This window comes from Macrotis lagotis, chromosome 1, assembly GCF_037893015.1.
Source record: "Macrotis lagotis isolate mMagLag1 chromosome 1, bilby.v1.9.chrom.fasta, whole genome shotgun sequence".
Lineage (NCBI taxonomy): Eukaryota > Metazoa > Chordata > Mammalia > Peramelemorphia > Peramelidae > Macrotis > Macrotis lagotis.
The window spans coordinates 829,884,439-829,905,685 of record NC_133658.1 but is presented as its reverse complement, the minus strand read 5'-3'; the positions used below and the strand labels follow the sequence as shown (position 1 = coordinate 829,905,685).

Sequence of the window (21,247 nt, the reverse complement as noted above, 5' to 3'; positions counted from 1 at the left end):
CTTCAACTTGAGGTAAATGGTCAATGGCTTTTGCATTAATTGATGATGATGATGATCTGTTAAGAACACTATTGGAAGAGGCGGCTAGATGACGCAGTGGTTAAAGCACTGGCCCTGGAGTCAGGAGTACCTGGGTTCAAATCTGGGCTCAGACACTTAATAATTACCTAGCTGTGTGGCCTTGGGCAAGCCACTTAACCCTGTTTGCCTTGCAAAAAAAAAAACTAAAAAAAAACACTATAGAAGTGTTTAGTCCATCTCTAGTATCATGTCCCTATTATTACTCAATGTAGATCCATCAGCACTGAGTAGTTGAGATATGCCATAGGTCTTTGGCCCATAAATAGCCTTTGGGGCATTTCAGGGAAAAATTTGGGTTCATTAAAGGAATTTGCAGTTTCTGAAAAGCCATCTATTACTGTTCTTCTCTTTGATTATGGGAAAAACTTGTAGTCCATTTGTAAAGCCATTGACTCTGTTCTTTGACCAATTCCTCCACAAAGTCACCACCTCTACTCTGGAGATTTTCGCCCTTTCATCTCTGGAACTTCAACCATAACTGTTCCTAAAGTCTCTCACCATTGATAACTTGCTGCTTCTCTTAGTTCACTTATTTCAGAAATATCCTAGCTACTATGTTTCATTTCACTACTTATTCTCTGCCAGTCTTATTCACATTCTTTCTCACCACCTTGCATCTGTCCATTGCCTTCTGAATGACAGAACCATGATGAACAACTTGATCTGTTCATGTCAGTCTCTTCTTCTGTGACCTGACCTGTTGTCAACTTTGAAGAGCCAAGTGCTCTTTCGTGACCATCCATCTCTTATGTTTGTTGCCTCTTGCCATTAAAATATTAGCTTCTTGAAGGCAGAGAGCATCTTTGCTTTTATATTTGTACCTCTTTGTCTCTGAATACAGTGCTTGGAATAAATACTTTTTCATTCATTCATTTTATGATAATTATGTCTATTGATAAACTGTGGAATTGTCCAGCTCATTGAACATCAGAGTCTAAACAATAGGAATTCTTCATTTTGTTTTTCCTTTATGGATAATTGCACTAAACTGTTTTCAGTCAGTCTATCAATAAATAAGCATTTATTACATACTTCCTATGTTCCAGGTATTTTGCCAGTGAGGCTATAAAAGTGAACTGGAAATACAAAAGTGAGTCAATTATTGCCTTTGAATAGACATTATAATAGGGGTTTGCAACACTTGTTGGAACCACAGAAAGGTATTTTGGTCCACATAATCACAGGTAGTGTGAATGTAAATATAGGTCGTAGATTTTTATATGCTTTCCAGTAGCAGTTGTAATTAAAGTAATCCTGTACCAAGTAGTCCTTAGTGTCCGAATGATGATATAGCTCAGCAGTGTTTTAGGGCACATTGAAAACAACACAATATCATCCGTAAATTGGAATATCTGGAACATCTCATTATCTATAAAGATTATAGCCTAAGCCTAACTCAGACTGATACACCTATTCATGCTCAGAATCAGAACAAATGAGACACTTCTAGTCTGATCAAGATCTTAAAAAGATTGCTTAACAATTTCATGGAAAGGATACTCATCAAGAATATAATATTGGTTTAAATAGTATTCCCCCCCCCCAATCTTTGCACTCAAATTTATCTAGCCAACAGAATATGTTGGGTCAAGTAGGTTAATGGAGTTACCAATTGGGGGTACGAAGTGGACATCCAGCAAGTCTGAGAGGTACTACATAGTCATGAAGTGACCTCGGCAACTGGAAAGCCAAATGCATAACTAAAGTCTTAGCCCCCTGAACTATTCAGGGTTTGAGGATAGCTTACTAGCCTTTTAAGGAAAGTTAGCTCAAACTTCATGGCAAGATCTTAGGAGAAACTAGCAGAGTCTACACTTCAGTATATTAGTAAATATTATTCCTACCATATGATGGAATTCATTCTTGATTTGAACTATATATTGAATTTCCTCCATAACAGTGACTAATACCCTTGGTGATATATTTGTCTCCATGTCTTATAATTTGCTTAATATAAAACAAGATCATCTCTGTTGTAATACCTTTGAATGCATCTTAGTTAATTTTGATGTTTTTATAGAAGGCATCTTTTTGAAGGAGAGTTTTTAAAGTGACATTTGGCTCTACCAAATCAAATGTCTTTTTATAGTCAACCAAAGACAGATAAATCAATTTTGTGGTAAATAAGATGTGTTCCTTTATGGAATATTGCTTCTAAAAAAATCTTTCTGTCCCTTTAAACAGATATTTCTGTTGTGTGTAGATTATTCTCATAAAAATTATATATAGATAGAAAATTAGCATATGATTTAGTAATTATTGATGTTCTTTTGACTGCTTTTAAGAGGTCTGAGATATATTTTCCATGTCTTTTAGTGTTTTTAGGTATCTCAAGAATTGACTATTCAACAGACTTGCAATTATGTCACTCCTAATACAGATTTCCCTTATGCATACTTTTCTCATCTTTGTCCTCTTTAATACTAAATCTTAGACTAATATTGGAGTACAAATGTGATGACTTTAAAAAGTTTGATTTTTTTTAAATGTCATGGAAATCTTTGCCATTTTCCATTTTTTTGTAATCCTTCTACTTTCATCCTTATATGCTCTTGAGATAACTACTTATTTCGCATTCTTCCAAAGTTTTCTTTGCATTAATAAGGTTTTACTTGTCACTCATCCATTTTATGAGACAATATTGTTTATATCTTTCCAGCTTCCTTTCCTTTAAGATTTTACTAACAAGTATATATCATAAACTGATTTTGCCAAGAATGACTGTCATTGCTTCTGAGCCAGTAAGTCAGGTATTTGCTAACAAAAATATTTTTGTACTCCTTTTAGGGCGTGAATTCATTGAGTTACTTCAGTTAAATGCTCCATGACAATAATAGCTTTTTTATTGTCAGAAGAAAATTGTTTTAATCTTTTTTTATTTCCATTCTTCTAGTTTTTATTAATTTTGATCATCTACCAAATTGGGCTACACAGACTGCTAGCTGACTCAGAAATTACTCTGTTGGAATAGTATTTAACTTTTTTGTCATATTATTCAATATTCATTTTTTGTTATCATTTTCTTAATGGAAATATTCATGATGTATAGATGTAAAGTGTTTGTACAGTCGATGAATCTTTGACCTTTCGATCCTTATTTATTATCTATATTTCCATTCTTTTCCTCTCTGTTGCTTTTGGAACAGATGTTAGTACATAAGCTACAATTATTTTAATGATTTTTTTGTAAATACTTATGGGCACAGTAATACCAGATGACCAGTGTCTCAGGAAATGATGAAACAATGTTTCTTGTTGCTTTCTGAACAGATGATAAAGTCATTTAGCCAGCTCCTTTAGCCTCTGCAAGGAAAATCTGTGAGTGATCTTTCCATTTAGAAATAAATTGCTTCTTTCTTCTAGTTTCATATATAATGCAAATTGTCAAAATTAATAAAGTATAATTCCCTCAATTCTATGTCCATTTGTTGTATGGACACTGGGTACAAATCTCACAACTAGTTTATTAGTAGCTAAATTGTTGAGTGGTTGAAAACTATGCTTCTTACTAACCTATGCTTTTGATGAAACTAATTTTGCCTTGTGATGTACATCTATCTTACAAATATTAGGGATCTGACTAATGTACAGATAAACAAAATAATGAATAAAAGGTGGAAGAAAAATCAGAGATTAAGTGTTTCCTATTTTTATTAAAGTTTTCTCATAAACTTAACATACCCTGTGCTAATTTTAACACTATACTAAATTAGGAGGGAAGAAAAACAGGCATTTATGTCTTTTTCCTTTCACATATGGCAATAATCCAAGTGAATCAAGACTTTCATTTAGCTTTAACTTTTCATGCAGTTTTGCAATGAAGTTTGGTCTTTTGCATGTTATTACGCAACTGTTTCAAAAATGCAGTGCTGTAAATTTAGAATCATTATTTTACTCTTCAATCAAATGGAATATAATTCTTATGAGTTCTTTCCCAAACTCAGACATTTGGATGATTTCCAAATATAGTAAAAGTAGAGGAGGAACTAAATATCCTTCAGCTATTTTTTTGAATAGTTATCAAACAATAAAAGAATAGTAAATAGTAACTTTAATAGTTTTATAGATGTATATGATATTTGAACATTTTTATCCAATTCAGAAATATCTAGCTTAACACTTTCTTTTATAAAAGCCCATTTGTTGATTTGTTTATGAGTATGTAAGCTTTATGACTAAGACAGTAATAGCTAATGTTGCTAGCATTTTAACAAATGTAATATACTATTACGATCCCTACTTGGATAATTAAAATGATCACATTCATTAATCTATGCATTAACTTTGTGAAGTATATGTTTAGAATTCATTGTCCATTTTACAAGTGAGAAAATTGGACCACAAAAATATTTATTTAAATAGCATTCATTCCACTCTAAACTATACATGCTATAATATTGGAATGTTTTTTTAAAAAAATATTGTGTATTCAAGGCTGGGTGGTTGCTGGGCCTTAGGGGTGGTATGTGGGCTCAGGGCCTCTTGGCCCCAGGGCCAGTGATTCGTCTGCTATGCTCTGTCCACTGTGCCACCTGGCCACCCCTATTATTATTAATTTTTTAATTTTAATTTTAATTTTTTCTTTTTCCTTTATTGCTCATGACAGTCTATATTTTAGGGAAGGGGAATTATGAAGTCTTTCTTCACAGTCTTGTTATATTGAGATATCTTGATAGATTTTCTGAAGGTTAAGAATTGTAAAGATATCAGAAGCACACAATTCCAATGTTAGCTACTTCTGCATTAATCTCCTACTGTTAATTTTAGTGCCACTTCCTTAAATCTCTTTATATGAGTCCTCTAGTTTCTCTATGTTTACCTTTATAAAGGTTTTCCCAGCTCTATATAGCTGGCTGTGGTAATTTTCTATGCAATATAGTTGTAATTTCCTTGCATCAATCTGTTATTTAAGACATATCTATTTAGATTATTATTTATATTATTTTAGTGTATTACAATTAAATGACTGATGATCAAGTTGAGTGTGAAATTTCAGATGTGTGTATTTAATGTCATTTAAACACTTACCTTTTATATTATATTATATTATATTATATTATATTATATTATAAAAAATTAGAAAAGAAATATTTTGGTTATAGAACACAATTTTAATTAGTCTTTTTCCTAGGCAAAATCATCTGTTAGAGATATTAGGAAATGCTTAAAAACTCTTCATTTGAAGATATTAAATAGAAAACAGATCCTGGAATCTAAACTGCATTTTATATAAAGTACTTCTCAATTTATTTAATTGCTATTCACAGCTGCCAAATTCCAGAGGATTAAGAAAATCATTCCTGGCTATTCAATGTTAATTTTAAATGGGACTCTTTTACTGTAAATACAAATGTTAAATTAATTTAAAAAAAACCTAAAAAACAAATCTTACTATTTAGTGAAGAAAAATTTAGTAAAAGATAGCCTAGCTTAAAATGAGATGATATTATATCTATTGTGGTTTATCTGTTAAATCTGTACTTTGCTAAATTTGAAGTTATGATTGGTTTAACAGTACATGAAAAAAGAAGTATAAGATATTTTATCCAAAAGAAACATCTTCAATTGAACTGAACTCTTGAAACTTTTATTCCTAATGGATGTTTCCTGACATTGTGTTCAAATACAAAATTTAAAGCATTAATTTGCAAGGCCCACACTGTTTTTCTTAAAATGAATAGAATAGATCAACTTCTATCCATTTTACTTTATCCATATTACTTTGAAAAGTGGCGACTAGGTGATACAGTGGTTTGGGTACCTGCCCTAAGAGTCAGGAGGACCTGAGTTCAAATCCAAACTCAGAGGCTTGGTATTTTCCTAGGTGTGTGATCTTGATCAAGCCTTAACTCTGATTGCCTCACATCCAGGCCCATCTCTAGTCATCCTGATTTCCTATCTGGCCACTGGACCCGAATAATTCTGGAAGAGAAAATGAGGCAGGTGACTTAGCACAGCATCCCCTTCATTCAAATCCAGTTCATGTGCTTGTCATGACATTACCTCCCTGATGTACAAACATCAATGTGCCAACACCAAGAGACCCATTGAGAAGCAAATGCTTCTTTAAATGAGTGATATGGTAAAAGTAAAACCCAAACTAGAAAAGGAAAATGAGAACCCAACTGTAAAACTTGTGTATCCAAATGTGATTTGTTTGAGGCATTTAAATTTTAGGCTAGTTCATAGTAGATTAAAAATAACTAGATTAAGGCTAAATATAAGTACTGTCAAATAGTAAACCCTTGGGATATAGAGATGAGTATTCATTTGCTAATGATACAGAAACTGAATATTTTTACTGTTTTTTTATAAAAAATTTTAAATTTTTTTCCAGCTTCTTTCAAAGATAGTTTTCAACATTCTTTTTTTTCTAAGATTTTGAGTTTCAAAGTTTTCTTTCTCCCTTCCTGTTTTTTTTCTTGCCTTGACAGTGTCTAAATATGGGTTATATATGTGTTTAGAAATGATTAATATAAAGCCGAAAAATATCAATAGAATTTTTTTAAAATTCACTACATAGCCTTATTCTCTATGGATAAAGTATCAGAGTAGTACTCTTTTAAAGACTGACCTCCATACACATGGAAGTAATAGTGGGGGGAGCAAGGAGAGTTGTTTATTAATTATAGTTATCATTGTTCTTAAAGCACACCATATCCTCTCTTTTCTACACATCTTTTGTCCCCAAGACAACTAATTTGGTTAACTTTGATTGATTTGGTTTCCTTTTTATCCACACCAGTTTCTTTAGTCTTCTCCATTCCTTTGCTTCTTTTTGGAATTGAATTTTAAGGTTTACAAAGGACTTCCTTCAAAATAATCCAGTATGGTAGATTTTCAAAATATTACAAAAAAGTATTAGTATCCTGTTTTACAGATGTCCAAACTAAGTGTCTAAATAGGGAAGTGAATTGTATAGTCTCTACCTTAGTGTGTGTGAGAGCCAGAATGTGAATTCAGGATTGACTGTGTTGTGTGTAAGCCTCTTTCTATTATATTGTTGTTCAGTTGTTGAGTTGTGTCTCATTCTTCATGACCCGTAGCACATAGCCAACTCCTTCTCTCTTCCACTAACGTATTGGACACCCTCTGACCTGAAGGGTTCCTCTTCCAATGTCATATCTTCTAGCATTTTAATACTGTCTATGAAATTTTCTTGACAAAGAGACTGGAGTGGTTTGCCATTCCCTTCTCCAGTGGGTCATCTTTTGTCAGAACTCCTTACTGTGACCTTACTGTGTTTTAGGTAACCTTGCATAGCATAGCAAACCCTTTGCCATGACAAGGCAGTAATCTAGGAAGAGAATTCCACTGTTCCATGCATCAAAGAGCCAGTTCAAACACCAACTCTCCTTCCATGTTTATTTCCCTGATTCCTCATTCATTAATTCAGTTAATACTTATTAATGTCCTGTGTTTTACAGAACATTAGAGATTATAGTTATAGGAATAGCTAGCATTTATGGTGTACTTTAAGGTTTTCAAAGTCTTTTACACATATTTTCTTATTTGATCATCCCACAGTTGTTTGGAGGCAGGTGCTATTATTACTCCTACTTTTCAAATAAAGAAACTTAGGCAGACTCATATTGAGTAAATTGCCCAAGATCACAGAGTTAGTACGTATCTGAGGTTGAATTTGAATTCAGGTCTTCTTGACTCTGGGTTCAAAACTCTATTCACTGAACCACATAGTTGCAAAGTATAAGAGTTAAGAAAAGACTGTGTCCTAATATTAAATATTTTAATGGAGTGAGAAGATACAGATACTGATATCCATAATATAAAATGGTAAGTGATAAATTCATATAATGATAGAGGCAATCTGTGGGATGATAATTTATTGAATAAGGTGCATTCAAGAAGTAATTATCTTCTAAATCATTTACACAATGCTTTTAACTTTGTAAGTTTTTTTTACATTTTCATTTTAAGTCAAACAATAAAATGAATTCCATTATACTTTTTTCTACCACTCTACAAAATTTCTGTGATTATTCTCTTTTGGTTAATAATAGAAAATTTGGGCATAAATGGAGATATTCCCTGAGCTTTTTGTTTCTAAGTACTAGTATTTTACATCTTGTAACTTAGAAGATATGAAGATTACAGACTGAATTTTTTATCTTAATTGCTGAAACTATGTAGTGGTAACAAATTATAACTATATCTCCATCTAATCTCCTCAGGACTAATCTAAAGAATAAAGTTTCATTATTAAGAGTATTAGAGAACTAGAACTAGCTAAGAAAGTGTGTGTTTGTGTGTGTGTTTGTATGTAGGTGTGTGTGTATGTGTATGTCTATATGTTTGTGTGTGTTTTAGTATATATACTTTGTCATATAAAACCCTCTATTACACATCTTTCTACCATCTTATGCCTGGGACCAACTTTACTTATGAGTAAATTTCTCTGTAGGGATCACCTATGTATCATTTTTTTAAATACCTAAGGTACAGTGTTTTTTGGATTCTTTGGGGGTTCTTGATGTGCCTAAATCTTTGTAAATTCCTTTACCAGGAACAAAGTTATCAGTCCCTCTGTGGACACATGTAAATTCTCAATTTTAACTAATTTTAAGTTCTGGATTCTATTCAACTGATGACACTCCACTTAATATTTGTGTTTTTAACATATTCTTATTTCTTCCCCAAAGGTAATTAGGACATCTTTACATCCTGCCAGCTAGCAAATGCCTGTATTCAGTGAATCTGGCTTGCATTTACATCTAATTGTACCCATCTTGTGTCATAGCACAAGCCTCATAAACCCTCTAATCTGTGAATGAGTATGTTGGGATTATGTGGAGATGTGAATACATCTTAGCCTGATGATCACTGATTGGCTTTTTCACTTGGCTCTCCCACTTAGTAGATGACCTGCTGTATGTTTCCTTGTGTTTTGTGCCAAAAGAAAAAGAAAAGTAACATTGCATTTCCCATTAAAACAAAAATAAAATGTCATTCTGCAGATCATAGAAGTTGTTTTTTCCTCACAATATCTTTATTTTCTGTAATTAAACATTTTATTTTATTCTTTTACAAATAGACTAAACAATAAAAATCATCATTGCTTTTAATTTAGTTCAAAATATTTCTATTGTTATCAGTCTAATAGTACTTCAAGACTCAAGTGAATCTGTGATCTCATCAGTTTGAGAATTCTGTTCATTGATGCGAATTACAATTCATCCATTTTTGCCCATCTTGTATGGATGGCTTTCATTTCTGTCTTACTTGCTCCCAAGTGAGGAATCCACCTAAAAATGGTGGATATCTTCCTCAATTTCTCCAACATTACAGCTACCAGCAGAACACTAAGGTCTTCCATCCATCATTTCTCATTTTCCCCCTATCACCAGTCCATCTTCTCTTTTTGGAATAGGACATTATTTAATGTCTTTTATTGACTTCCTTTACCCCATTTTCCTTCGAGTTCCATGTTAGTTGTATGACCTTGCAAATACAATTTCCTAAGCACAAACCTAACCAATCATGGAGTGGCATATTGCCAATAGACTGACTGATAATGAAAGTTTTTTTGGCCATGATAACTATCAAAAAATATGCCATGATAGGCCATGGTAACCAATCAAAGAAAGATAACTAAAATTTGGCATTTTAATTGTTAGAAATTTCAGAAGAAAAAATATATATGACTTTGATAAAATTTTGGACAATCTTTATGCATTTCTATCATGAATTAACATCTTTTTTTGTTCATTAAAGTTTACTGAGTAAATACAGATAATAATGAGCAATTTATATTTCAGGTTGAACTCCCACCACCTGATCTTGGACCAAGCTCTGCACTAAGCCAGACCCTTGCATTATTGCGTGAAGTTTTGGCATCTCATGACTCTTCAGTTGTGCCATTAGATGCTCGTCAAGCAGATTTTGTGCAGGTTAATTGCCAATTTCTTTTTAATTATTAGTTTTGTATTTCAGTACATATTTTATATAAGATTTAATGGTATGTATATTACAAAAAACTTTTTAACAGCCCTTTCTATCACTTGACTTTCTTTAAAATTAATCAGTTTGTTGCCATTAAAAAGGAAAGTTTGTGATCTTAAAGCTACCAAATTTTTAAAAATATTAAGCTTTATAGATCATGTCTTTGGAAGCTTTCCTTGCAAATCTACTTAGTCTTCCTTTCTTCTCTGTTTATTGATACTGAAATATCATCTCTGTCTTCCCACAACCCAGGAGAATAGAAATTTGCTTGTGAACTGAATAATGTACAGCTTATATTTCTTTTTCAATTTTTAGGTTTTATCATGTGTGTTGGATCCTTTACTCCAGATGTGTACTGTATCTGCAAGTAATTTAGGAACAGCTGACATGGCCACTTTCATGGTCAACTCCTTGTATATGATGAAGACAACACTAGCACTCTTTGAATTTACTGATAAACGCCTAGAAATGCTACAGTTTCAGGTAAAGTTAATGTTAACATTGCTTCTTACTATAATGGAAATTTTTTTCTCCCAATTAAGGGAGAAATACTTAAATACTTTCAAGCTAATAAATGTCTTATCTGACATGAATATAGAGATGAGTAGACTAAAAAAATATTTTCCACATTTGATCAGGATTTTACTATGGAAAATAGAACCGAACTTCTCTGATTGTAACAGAGGTAATCAGTATGTAGATTTCTGTCTATGAACTGTAAAAAATGTGATATACTTTTCAAAATCTGGAGCTAAGTACAGAATTTTTAAAGTAAATGCAATTATAAAATATATTTTCTAATTAGAAATAGTGGTTTTTGATGGTAGTTAATACATTTTAAGGAGTTGAGAATGCCATAAACTGTAACATATATATATTCAAATGATTTAAGGGTAAAAGAATTAATTATAGTTTATCTTGGTTTAGTATTTTATCCTTTTAGATCTGATAACCCTTTATATTTTTCACATGTTAATATTTTTAAAATATTTTTTGTTTAATTTTTTTAATTATTCAGGCATTTCTGGATGTATATATATATATATTTATAGATTACTAATATGAATAGAAATATTCAAATAAGACAGGCATATCCAAGCATAAATGCCAGATTTTAAAGTATATATTGAACAAGGTATGCCCTTTTATTCTTTCTTGGTCATCTTTTCTGATGTTTGTGGTTTGATCATAAGCTTATAGCATCTTAGAAATGAAAAGAACTTTAAAGATCACCCACTCCACTCTCCTATCTGATCTTCAGTATCATGTGAGAAGTGATCTAGTTTCTGCTTAGGCATACTTTTGAGATATCCCTTTTCTTTGTTGAAATTTTCCCTTAGAAATTTTATATTGAGCCAAAATTTGTTCTTATTATTTCTACCCACTGATCCTAGTTCTGAAGAGGCTGAACTCTTTTTCTACCCTTTCTCTTTTTTCTACCCTTTTTCTATCCCTTCACATATTTTAGTACTACTATTATGTTCTATCCTAGAATTTCTTTTGTTAAGAGTTAAAAACCTCTAGTTCCTTCAACTGATCTTGGTATTTTATTTTTCTTTATTTGCTTCAAGAAAGAGTCTCTTACCTCTATAGACTTTTGCCTACTTTTAAAGGAGAAGTGGAAATAGCCCATTCCTCATGTCTAGACATAGTCATTTCCTAATATAGTCTTTGATTCTTTATCATTTCATTAATTTATTTTCCCTCCTTCAACAGGAACTCAGCCAAAAATTAAGTACCATTCATGCAAGGAAAGCTATATGAGTACAAAGATAAAATAAAACCTCCAAAAGGTTTTACAGTTTAATGAGGACATAAAGCTCATAAACAAATAACATATATAGATATAGATATATAGATATCTATATAGATCTAGATATATAGATATATATATAACAAATTTGGATAAATACAAATAAAAGTATCATTCTCACAATGATATGAGAGATTTCGCAGAGGAATACTTTCACTTTCATCTCACAACTTCAGTCAGAATTTAATTAGGAATTCTAACAAAAGCTTTTTATAAAAGGTGACATCTAATACTTTGAGGGAAAGGGAAACTTCAGTAGTTAGAGACACCAGAAAGTCCATTCCAGTCATGTAATACAACATTGTGAAAAACACTAAAAGGAAAGAATGATAATAAGGATAGTGAATTATTTAGTTTAGCGGAAATGTAGAGAATGTGACAGAAAATGATGTGATATACATCTGGAAAGGTAGAATAGAAATAGGTACTGAAAGACTTTGAATGCTAAAATAAAGAATTTATTATCCAGGAGATAGAAGGCACACATATTTTTAACAGAGGAGCCATGTTAGAATCATGCCTTAAGAAGCTTTCTCAGAGTGAAGGATAAATTGAAAATGGAAGCAACTGTAGACATAAAGATCAGTTAGGAGATTGTTACAGTATTCTGGGACGCCAGAGATGAGAATATAAATCAAGGTAATTGTGCTGGAAATAGAAGGGATGAGAATTTTGAGAGAACTTCTAAGGTTAGAAGCAATTTATAGTTGTTTGTAATACTTGGGGGTGGGGGAGAAAAGTTGTCAGATAATCCTAAAAGAAATGCATCCGTATTTAGGATGATGGTTCTATCAAGAGGAGTAGAGTAGTCAGGAAGAGGGACAGGTATTGTGGAGAAATATTGCTTCATATTGGGAATAGGAGAGCTGTCCAAAGTAGCAGCGATAATCCTTTGCTGACTTTGAAAGATCAGAAAACATTCTGTTGGAGAAATCCACATCTCTGTAGAGTACCCAACCAAGGCCTTCCTCCCTCAGATACACAAATTTCCACCACCCTTCAGTATAAGAATATTTCTACCTACAAGAAGACTTTTCTATTGCCTATTTGCACCCTGTAGACATATCAGTGACAAATAACTGGGATTGAATCACAGTCAAGAAATCATCTTTTCTCCTTTAAAGTAGTGTCCTCTTTGTTCTATTTCAGATTGAAGCACATTTGGATACACTTATAAATGAACAAGCATCTTATGTATTAACCAGAGCAGGTCTGAGTTATATCTATAACACTGTACAGCAACATAAATCAGAACAGGTAAGAAGACTAACACTGTAAAACAACCATATATTTGTTTAAAGCAGTGATTCACTGAGTCTTACTGTAGAGAATTTCATTGTAGAGAGTTTTATTCTTCTATCATTTTAGAAATAGAGAAGCTGTTTAGAAAGAGAGAAAATATATTAAATATGATTTGCCCTGCACCCAGTAGTGTCCCATGAAATGGGTCTGGTAATAGGACCATTTCTCTATCCGACCCTAGAAACTTCTTTTTTATAAAACTGAAAGCAAAGAAAAGGAATTAAAAGTGTGATACAGTGGGTGGAGAACTAGAAGAGGGGGTTAGAAGATCTGGATTTTAGACTTGGATCTCCAGCTTACTGTTAGTTATAGGAGCTGTTGTTTACCTGTGGGAAGCAGCGACTGGAGGATTAGACTAAGGCATAGCATTCATATCATCAGCTTCAAAAGATAGCCTGTGACACTACTGGGGAGTACTTTAAAAAGCCAAATGGATGATTTTGTTTTCTGTTTTTGAAGCCCTATCCATCAATTAACCATCAGGTATTTGTGCCAGGCATTATGGTAAACACTACAAAGAAAAGCTAAAGCACAGACCCTGCCATTGGGAGGACTCACATTCTAAAGAGAGAGAGATAACTATATAAATAGAAAATAGATGCAACTCAAATGCGTAGTAATCCAGAGGGAAGGTATTAGCAATATGGAGAAGGGGAAAGAACTGTTATGGAGAGAGAGACTTCAAGAAAACTGATTGATGAAGGTGAGAGAGAGAGACACAGAAACAAGACAGGAGCCAATAGGAAGCCACTTGAGTTTATTGAGTGGAATGGGAGAAGGAAGGGCATGGGAGGGAGGTTATTATAGAACTTAAGCATGGTCAGACTTTGACTTTAGGAAGATGATTGTTTTCACACCTGAGTAGGGGTGAACTGCAACAGAGAAACTTGAAACAGAGAGATCAATCAGATTATTATTCCAGTCATGACATAATGGGACCTTCCAGCAGGGTTTATAAAGGGGGCATTTAAGAGATATTGGGAAGGAGAGAAAAAGACAATATAAAACAGACTAGATGACTGGAGTATGGAAGAATATGACACCAAGGATGTGAAATGGTTGACTGGAAAGAGAGTCATGCCCTCAGGAATAATAGGGGAGTTAAGGAAAAGTAATGATTTGGGGGAAAATTTTAAAATATGTATTGGACTTCTTGAGTTGGAGTTTGTCTACAGAAAAACTAATTTGATAAAGACAATAGTGAGATTAATACTGAGGAGAGAGTTATTTAAATATTTAAATCTTGGAATTATCTACATAGAGATGAGAACTGAATCCTTTAGAACCAATGAGATCAAGAAAGCATATTGTATAGAGGACAAATGAAAGAACCCATTTAGTATAGAATTCTGTGCTTGGAGAGATGGGTTTAAATCTTGCTTCTGTTAGCTACCAGATTTGTGATCATGAACCATTTTATTTACATGGACTTCAGTTTCCTCTTATATTATCTTTGTGTTCTAATAATATCTCTGTGTTCAAGGTTCTTGTGAGGCAACAGTTAAAACTATGCATATAAAGTGCTTTTCAAACAATAAAGCACCATACAAATGTCAATAGCAGCAGTAGCAGTTGTAGAGTTCTTGCTGTTGTCAGTCTGCCCTATGTGTGGATATAACTTTCAGCTCCCAGTTTCTGAGTCCCTGGAAGGAAAAACTATATATAATCTTTGTATCTCTGAGACTCAGAATCTTTGGATGTGATTCTTCTTTAAGATAGGACCTCATCTGATTCATTTAATCAATGACATAAACTATAAGAAAATCAGCCTATCAACCTGTTTATAAGAATTGCATAGAATATTTTTTACATGTTAGCCTTGATACTTGATATTAAAGTTGGCTTCCCATCCTAACCTCTTCCTCACCAAAAGTTTGTATCCATTCCATTGGATGCAATCCATTCTGTAAAACAATTGTATAATGTAGTCTAATTTTTTTTTTAAAAAATAGCATTTGATATATGAAATTTTATTTTTACCGAACATTTTTAAGAATACACAAATCAAGTAAGGTATATTGAAATTTATAGGCAGTTAGCTAGCACAGTGGATAGAAGTACCAGGCTTGGAGTCAGGAGGACAGGAGTTTGAATTTAGCCTCTGACACTTGACTTTTAATAGCTGTGTGACCTTTGGCAAGTCACTTAACCCTGATTTCCTCATATCCAGGGCCATCTCCAGTTATCCTACTTCATATCTGGCTATATCTGGCCTAGATGACTCCAGAGGAGAAAGTGAGACTGTGACTTAGCATACCCCCCCCAAAAAAAAAATTCCAGTTCACATGCTTGTCATGGCATCACCTTCTTGATGTTGTAGTCTTCTTAGAAAATGAAGAACAAATGTTATTTAAACCTTTAAAAAGCAAGATTAACATCCTCTGGGCTGGAAAATTTGAAGGATTTAGGAATATTGGATTTTGTGGGTGTTGTGAAACACTTTTTTTCTTAGCTTTAGTGAACCTTACAGCTATTTTATTTGTATTCTTTCTGGTGATTAAATATAACCTTTTCTTCAGTTTTTCATAGAAAATGTAAAAATTTCTTTAAAAACTCTACAACACAGTAGTGGCCCTCCAGCAGGGCCTAAAGAGATAACTATATAAATAAAAAATAGATACAACTTAGTTTTTTATTTCAGATCTAGAAAGCTTTTCTTTGACATAGATTCTTCAAATAGTTCAATAAAAGAATATTATTTAGAGATAGAGACCCTGGAATCAGAATTCTAATTCTATTACTAACTACCTGTTTTTCATTGGGCAAGTCACTTCACTTCTCATCTATAAAATGGGAGGTGGGAATTATATTTAATTCTATAATTCTGTAATTTCCTCATTCTCTGAACTCTTATGTCACTTAAAAGCTGTGTGATACAATTTAGTACTTAATTACTTAATGCTGCTCATTGTTCACTTGGCTTTTGGCTTGTTAGTTTCTCCCCCAGAAAAGAATATGAGGTCCTGGTAGACAGGGGCTATATCTTATTAGCTTTTCCTATCTCCCCTGCTGCTGATAACATTGTACTCAGTAAATATTTTTGGCTGATGATTGACTGATTGACTGATTAAAAATGATTGTTATTTTACTGAAAATAGTTTCTTTAAATAGAAGCCCCACTAGGGCATTTTAGTGTTAATTTACAAATCATTAACTTCTTGATAGAGTGTTTGGGGACATAAAAATTTAATAAAGCTAATTTAGTAAAGCCACATCTAATTGAAAATCAGAAATTAAAAATAAAAGAACTCCAAAAATAATGTAAATAGAAAAAGATAATATTTATAAAATGTATTTTAATTACAGTTTGCAAAGTACATATCCAATGGATTAAATGAGATATATTTCTAATAGTCTTAAGTTGCAGTTTAACAAATATACCCAAGTACTTTGTTTCTGAATAGTTTCCTCAAATTCTTTGTTTCTTTGAATTATTCATTGAAACCACTTTTTTAAATTATTTTAAAACAAGTGGGATTTTATAACAAAACATTTATATAACTAAATATAACTCATGGGACGTAGATTATTTTTCCTATAACAAGATACTTTAGTTGATTAAATGTAGTTATTCTAAGATATTAATTAAGTAAAGCATTTCTATTATATAAATTATACTTACTAACATATGACTCGCTTTAATAATTATCAAAAATACAAAATGAATGCAGGATTTTGAAAGATCAAATTATGCATGTATAAATTGAATTGTATGTTTCTGGCACCTCACAAGTTTTTGTTTAAATATGCTACTTTTTCATTTTAATTTTACTGTATTTAATGTTGAATTCAAATAAATTCAAATCTATATTCTATTCCAAGGGTTCTAGCTCATACTCTTTTTCAGGGACTCAACCTTTTTTGTGTCATGGTCCCTTTAGGTAGCCTGATAAATGTTCTGAACCCCTTTTGAGAAGAATTTTTAAATGATCAGAATAAAATACAAAAGAATAAAAAATCCTCAATTATTTTGAAATAGAATCTGTGGATGGGAAGACATGAATTGTATGTGATCCATTGATAAGTCTAATAGCTATAATAATTTTGAAGTAGTCATGAGTATTAATGATTTTTTTTCAATATCTACAACTCTAAAGTAATGTGAAAACTTGTGATTTCTATTGATGACAAATTCACCAGAGTTGTAGCTTGTTGCCTACTTTCACAAGGGTCAAAAAAAACTAAATTCCAGTTGGAGATTAGTGAAATTAGAAATATATACTTTTTTTTCCTCATACAAGTTTACAGGCATTCTAAAATCTACCTGGGGAAAGTTAAGACGCAAAAGGTGTCTAAATTACCTAGGTTAAAAATGAAATTCTTTGAACATGTAGTATTGTAGATAGTCTGCTTCCTGACAGACTTGAATAAAGCCCAGTCTACTGGCCCCAGACCCAACCATGGGCTAAAACTATGAGGTGCATGTGTCACGGAACTGAAGAAGAAATACATTCCAGATTTGTGAAGCCATACATACATAGACATAGAAGAAGAGAGAAGGAATATTGAGTACAAAACCAATTATCAGGTTAGTTTGATGAAACAAAGGGTGCAGAAAGGGAAGAAATAGAAAATCAATCAGCAAATAGGTAGGAGCCAGTTGTGAAGGGCTTTTAAGATTAGGTTGAAGAACCTTGAAGGACTTGCTCATTCCATCAGTGCAACAGTCAGGAACAATTTTAGGCTGTCTGCAAAGGAGAGTACCATCTGTATCCAGATAAGGAGCTGTGGAGTTTGAACAAAGTGCAAGGACTATTCCCCTTAATTTAGGGAAAAAAACATATCTTATTGTCTGATCTTGATACCTCTTAGACTTCTCTTCTCTTTAAGGATATGATTTCTCTCTCATCACACCCAATTTGGATCAAGGTACAACATGGAAACAAAGTAAAGACTGACAGAGTGCTTTCTGGTGGGGGGGGGAAGCAAGATTGGGGGGAAATTGTAAAACTCAAATAATATCTTTAATAAAAATTAATTTAAAAAAAATAAAAAATAAAAAACAAACAAAAAAAAAGATTAGGTTGAAGAAGTTGTAGTTTATTCCAGGGGCAATTAGGAGCCATTGAAGCTCTTTCAATAAGGGAAGGTGATGTGGCAATATCTGTAATTGTAAAATATGTTGTTGTTTTTTTATTTGGGCAAAGTATTCTTTCTAGTCATTTGAAATTAGAGACCAAGCTGCAAAAGATAGAATTCTATATTTTACACACACACACACACACACACACACACACACACACATACACACAAATATCTATAAATCTAGATTGCTTTTTGCAAGACAATGGGTTAAGTGACTTTCCCAGGGTCACACAGCTAAATAATTAAGTCTCAGAGTACACGTTTGAACTCAGGCCCTCCTGACTCCAGGGCCAATGCTCTATACAGTGCACCACTTAACTACCCCCCATATAATATATTTTTAAATAAGACCTGTTTTTCATCAGTATGAGGAGCTCCTGGAGAGAAACTTCCCATAGTAATGGAGATTGGCAACTTCAACTCAATATTTTAGAGAGTTGTCTTGGTCATGGGTACCTAAATAATTTGTCCAGAATCAAACATCTAGTAAATGTCATAGGTAAGTTTTGAATCTAGATCCTCCAGGGATATTAGGTCACTATTTCTTTATCCACTATACTATGCTGTCTCATCTATAACACTATATATTGTCTCTACTTGCCTTTTTACAGGGTCCCTTAGCTAACTTGCCGAGCCTGGATTCAGTCTCTTTGAAGGCAGCAATGGTGAGAAAACCCTTATTTTATATCAAAGCATTACCGTTTGTATTTCTTGAAGACTTTTTTTCTTTAATGTCACCTCCCTTCTAGATATAATTTGTCTTGTGAATTTTGTTTTTGTTTGCCCATAACATGTAGTATTTATATTGGTTTAAGAACAGTTATGTCACTGATATTTCATTGACTCAGACATTTTTATATCTTTATATACTACAAACACTGAAACATATATATTCTACAGTGTTCTAATGTAACCTAACAGAACATATTTTTATATAGTGTTATATTTCTAAATCTCCAAATTATAACCCTAAGACACAATGAGCACCAGTCTACTGGTATTCACTCAATTCATGTCTGTATTGTATACAGACATATTTACTGAGAGTTATGACATATTTAAATAATTATATATTATACATGTGTGCACATAATTATTCATAAATATATATTTTCATATGCAGTCATACAGCCTTATTTACATGATCTCTCACACCCAAAATTTTAAGATAGAACTTAAATTTAAGTTAAATATATTTTAAATGTTACCATCAATTATATTACTTCTGCGTATGATAATTCATAAGAATATCAAAGTATTTACAAACTTTGTAACATTGATAAACTGACTTTGGGAAATTGATATTCTGAAGGCCAGGGAGCAGTTTGCTTATGTAGAAGGCATCTTGATAGGCTTTAGAGTCAAAAGTTTTGAGGCCAGTGGTTACTTGTGACATTGTCTACAAGTCCTTGAGCAAGTCACAATCTCATTTGACCCTAGTTATTTATCCTTGAAATGTGGGTCCACTTGCCCAAGGTCAAAAGCTAATAGGTATCTAAAGTGTCTAAAGTTAAATTCAGATCTTCTTGACTAAAGACCAGTATTTTCATCATTTTACCTCCAACTGCCTTACAAGATAATAAACACATCTTTTATAGACCATAAAACAATTAACAAGGAATTAATTCAGGGGAGCAAACACTAGATACAAACCTAAATGACATCTTAATAACAACATCCTGAATAATGTGTGAGTGAAAGAACAAAGCATAGAAAGATTAATAATAAATAGAGCATGATAATGATGAAAAACTTCCAGAATACAGCTGAAACAGCCCTCAGAAGAAAAAATTATGTGTCTGAAAGCAAGCATTAATAAAACTGAAAAAAAAAAGATGAATGATTTAGGTATGTAATTTAAAATCTATTAAGCAAACAAACCCAAAATCAACACCTAAGAAATCTTGAACATTTATAGGGAAATCCATCTATAGGGCAGGGAGTAGGAGAGGGAGGAGAAGGAGGGGGGGAAGAAATTTCCATTAAAATTTTATTATATCTTCATTCATTCATTTATTTTTTTATTTATTTTAGGTTTTTACTAGGCAATGGGGTTAAGTGGCTTGCCCAAGGCCACACAGCTAGGTAATTATTAAGTGTCTGAGGCCAGATTTGAACTCAGGTACTCCTGACTCCAGGGCCGGTTCTCTATCCACTGTGCCACCTAGCCGTCCCTTAACTTTATTATGTCTTTAAAAGCAATAGCAAGTTGTACAAAGCAGATTTGTAATTTCATCTTTTTTAAATTATACTTTGTTATGTAAATGCTTATTTTATTCTGTAACTTAAAAAGAAAATATAAAAAGAAAAGTTAAATTTAAAAAGTGAAAAACAAAAAATTATAAAAATGATAAATCTTAAATTTGGTTCTTTTTTTCTTAAGGTTTTTTTTTTTTTGCAAGGTAATGGGGTTAAGTGGCTTGCCCAAGACCACACGGCTAGGTAATTATTAAGTGTCTGAAGGTTTTTTTTTTTTTGCAAGGTAATGGGGTTAAGTGGATTGCCCAAGGCCACACAGCTAGGTAATTATTAAGTGTCTGAAGCCAGATTTGAACTCAGGTACTCCTGACTCCAGGGCCTGTGCTCTATCTACTGCACTACTTAGCCACCCCTTAAAGTTGGTTCTTTAAACAAATGTAACAAATAAGCTTATTCAAAAAGAAAAGGAAGGAAAATCAAATCACTACCCCTTCTCAAAAAAAAGAAAAACCAAGGTGAAATCACAACAGATGAACAATAAAAGGAATTGTCAAAACTTTACTATATGTAATCAATGTTTTAGCAGAAATTAGATTACTTATAAGAATTTAGAGACTAGCAAGAGACTAGCCCTGTGGTTTCATTGATTATATAAAGTACAGGCAATCTGTCAAAACCAATGCAACAAAGATTAGAAGGAAAGCAAAAATCTGGAAGAAAATTTTTACACCAAGAATGTCTGAAAAGGCCTCATATCAAATATATAGAGAATTGAGACAAATTCATGAGAATAGAAGCCATTCGCCA

General features: G+C 32.6%; 1 protein-coding gene across 1 annotated transcript in view; it reads left to right on the top strand.

Annotated features, from left to right (window-relative positions):
- Positions 1-21,247, top strand: part of COG6 (component of oligomeric golgi complex 6) — a 122,975-nt gene that overhangs the window by 88,092 nt on the left and 13,636 nt on the right. Inside the window, exons 14-17 of the mRNA XM_074217222.1 lie at positions 9,858-9,989; positions 10,357-10,524; positions 13,004-13,111; positions 18,853-18,906. Of these exons, the coding sequence (XP_074073323.1) occupies positions 9,858-9,989; positions 10,357-10,524; positions 13,004-13,111; positions 18,853-18,906 (462 nt within the window). The remainder of the gene's footprint in view (positions 1-9,857; positions 9,990-10,356; positions 10,525-13,003; positions 13,112-18,852; positions 18,907-21,247) is intronic.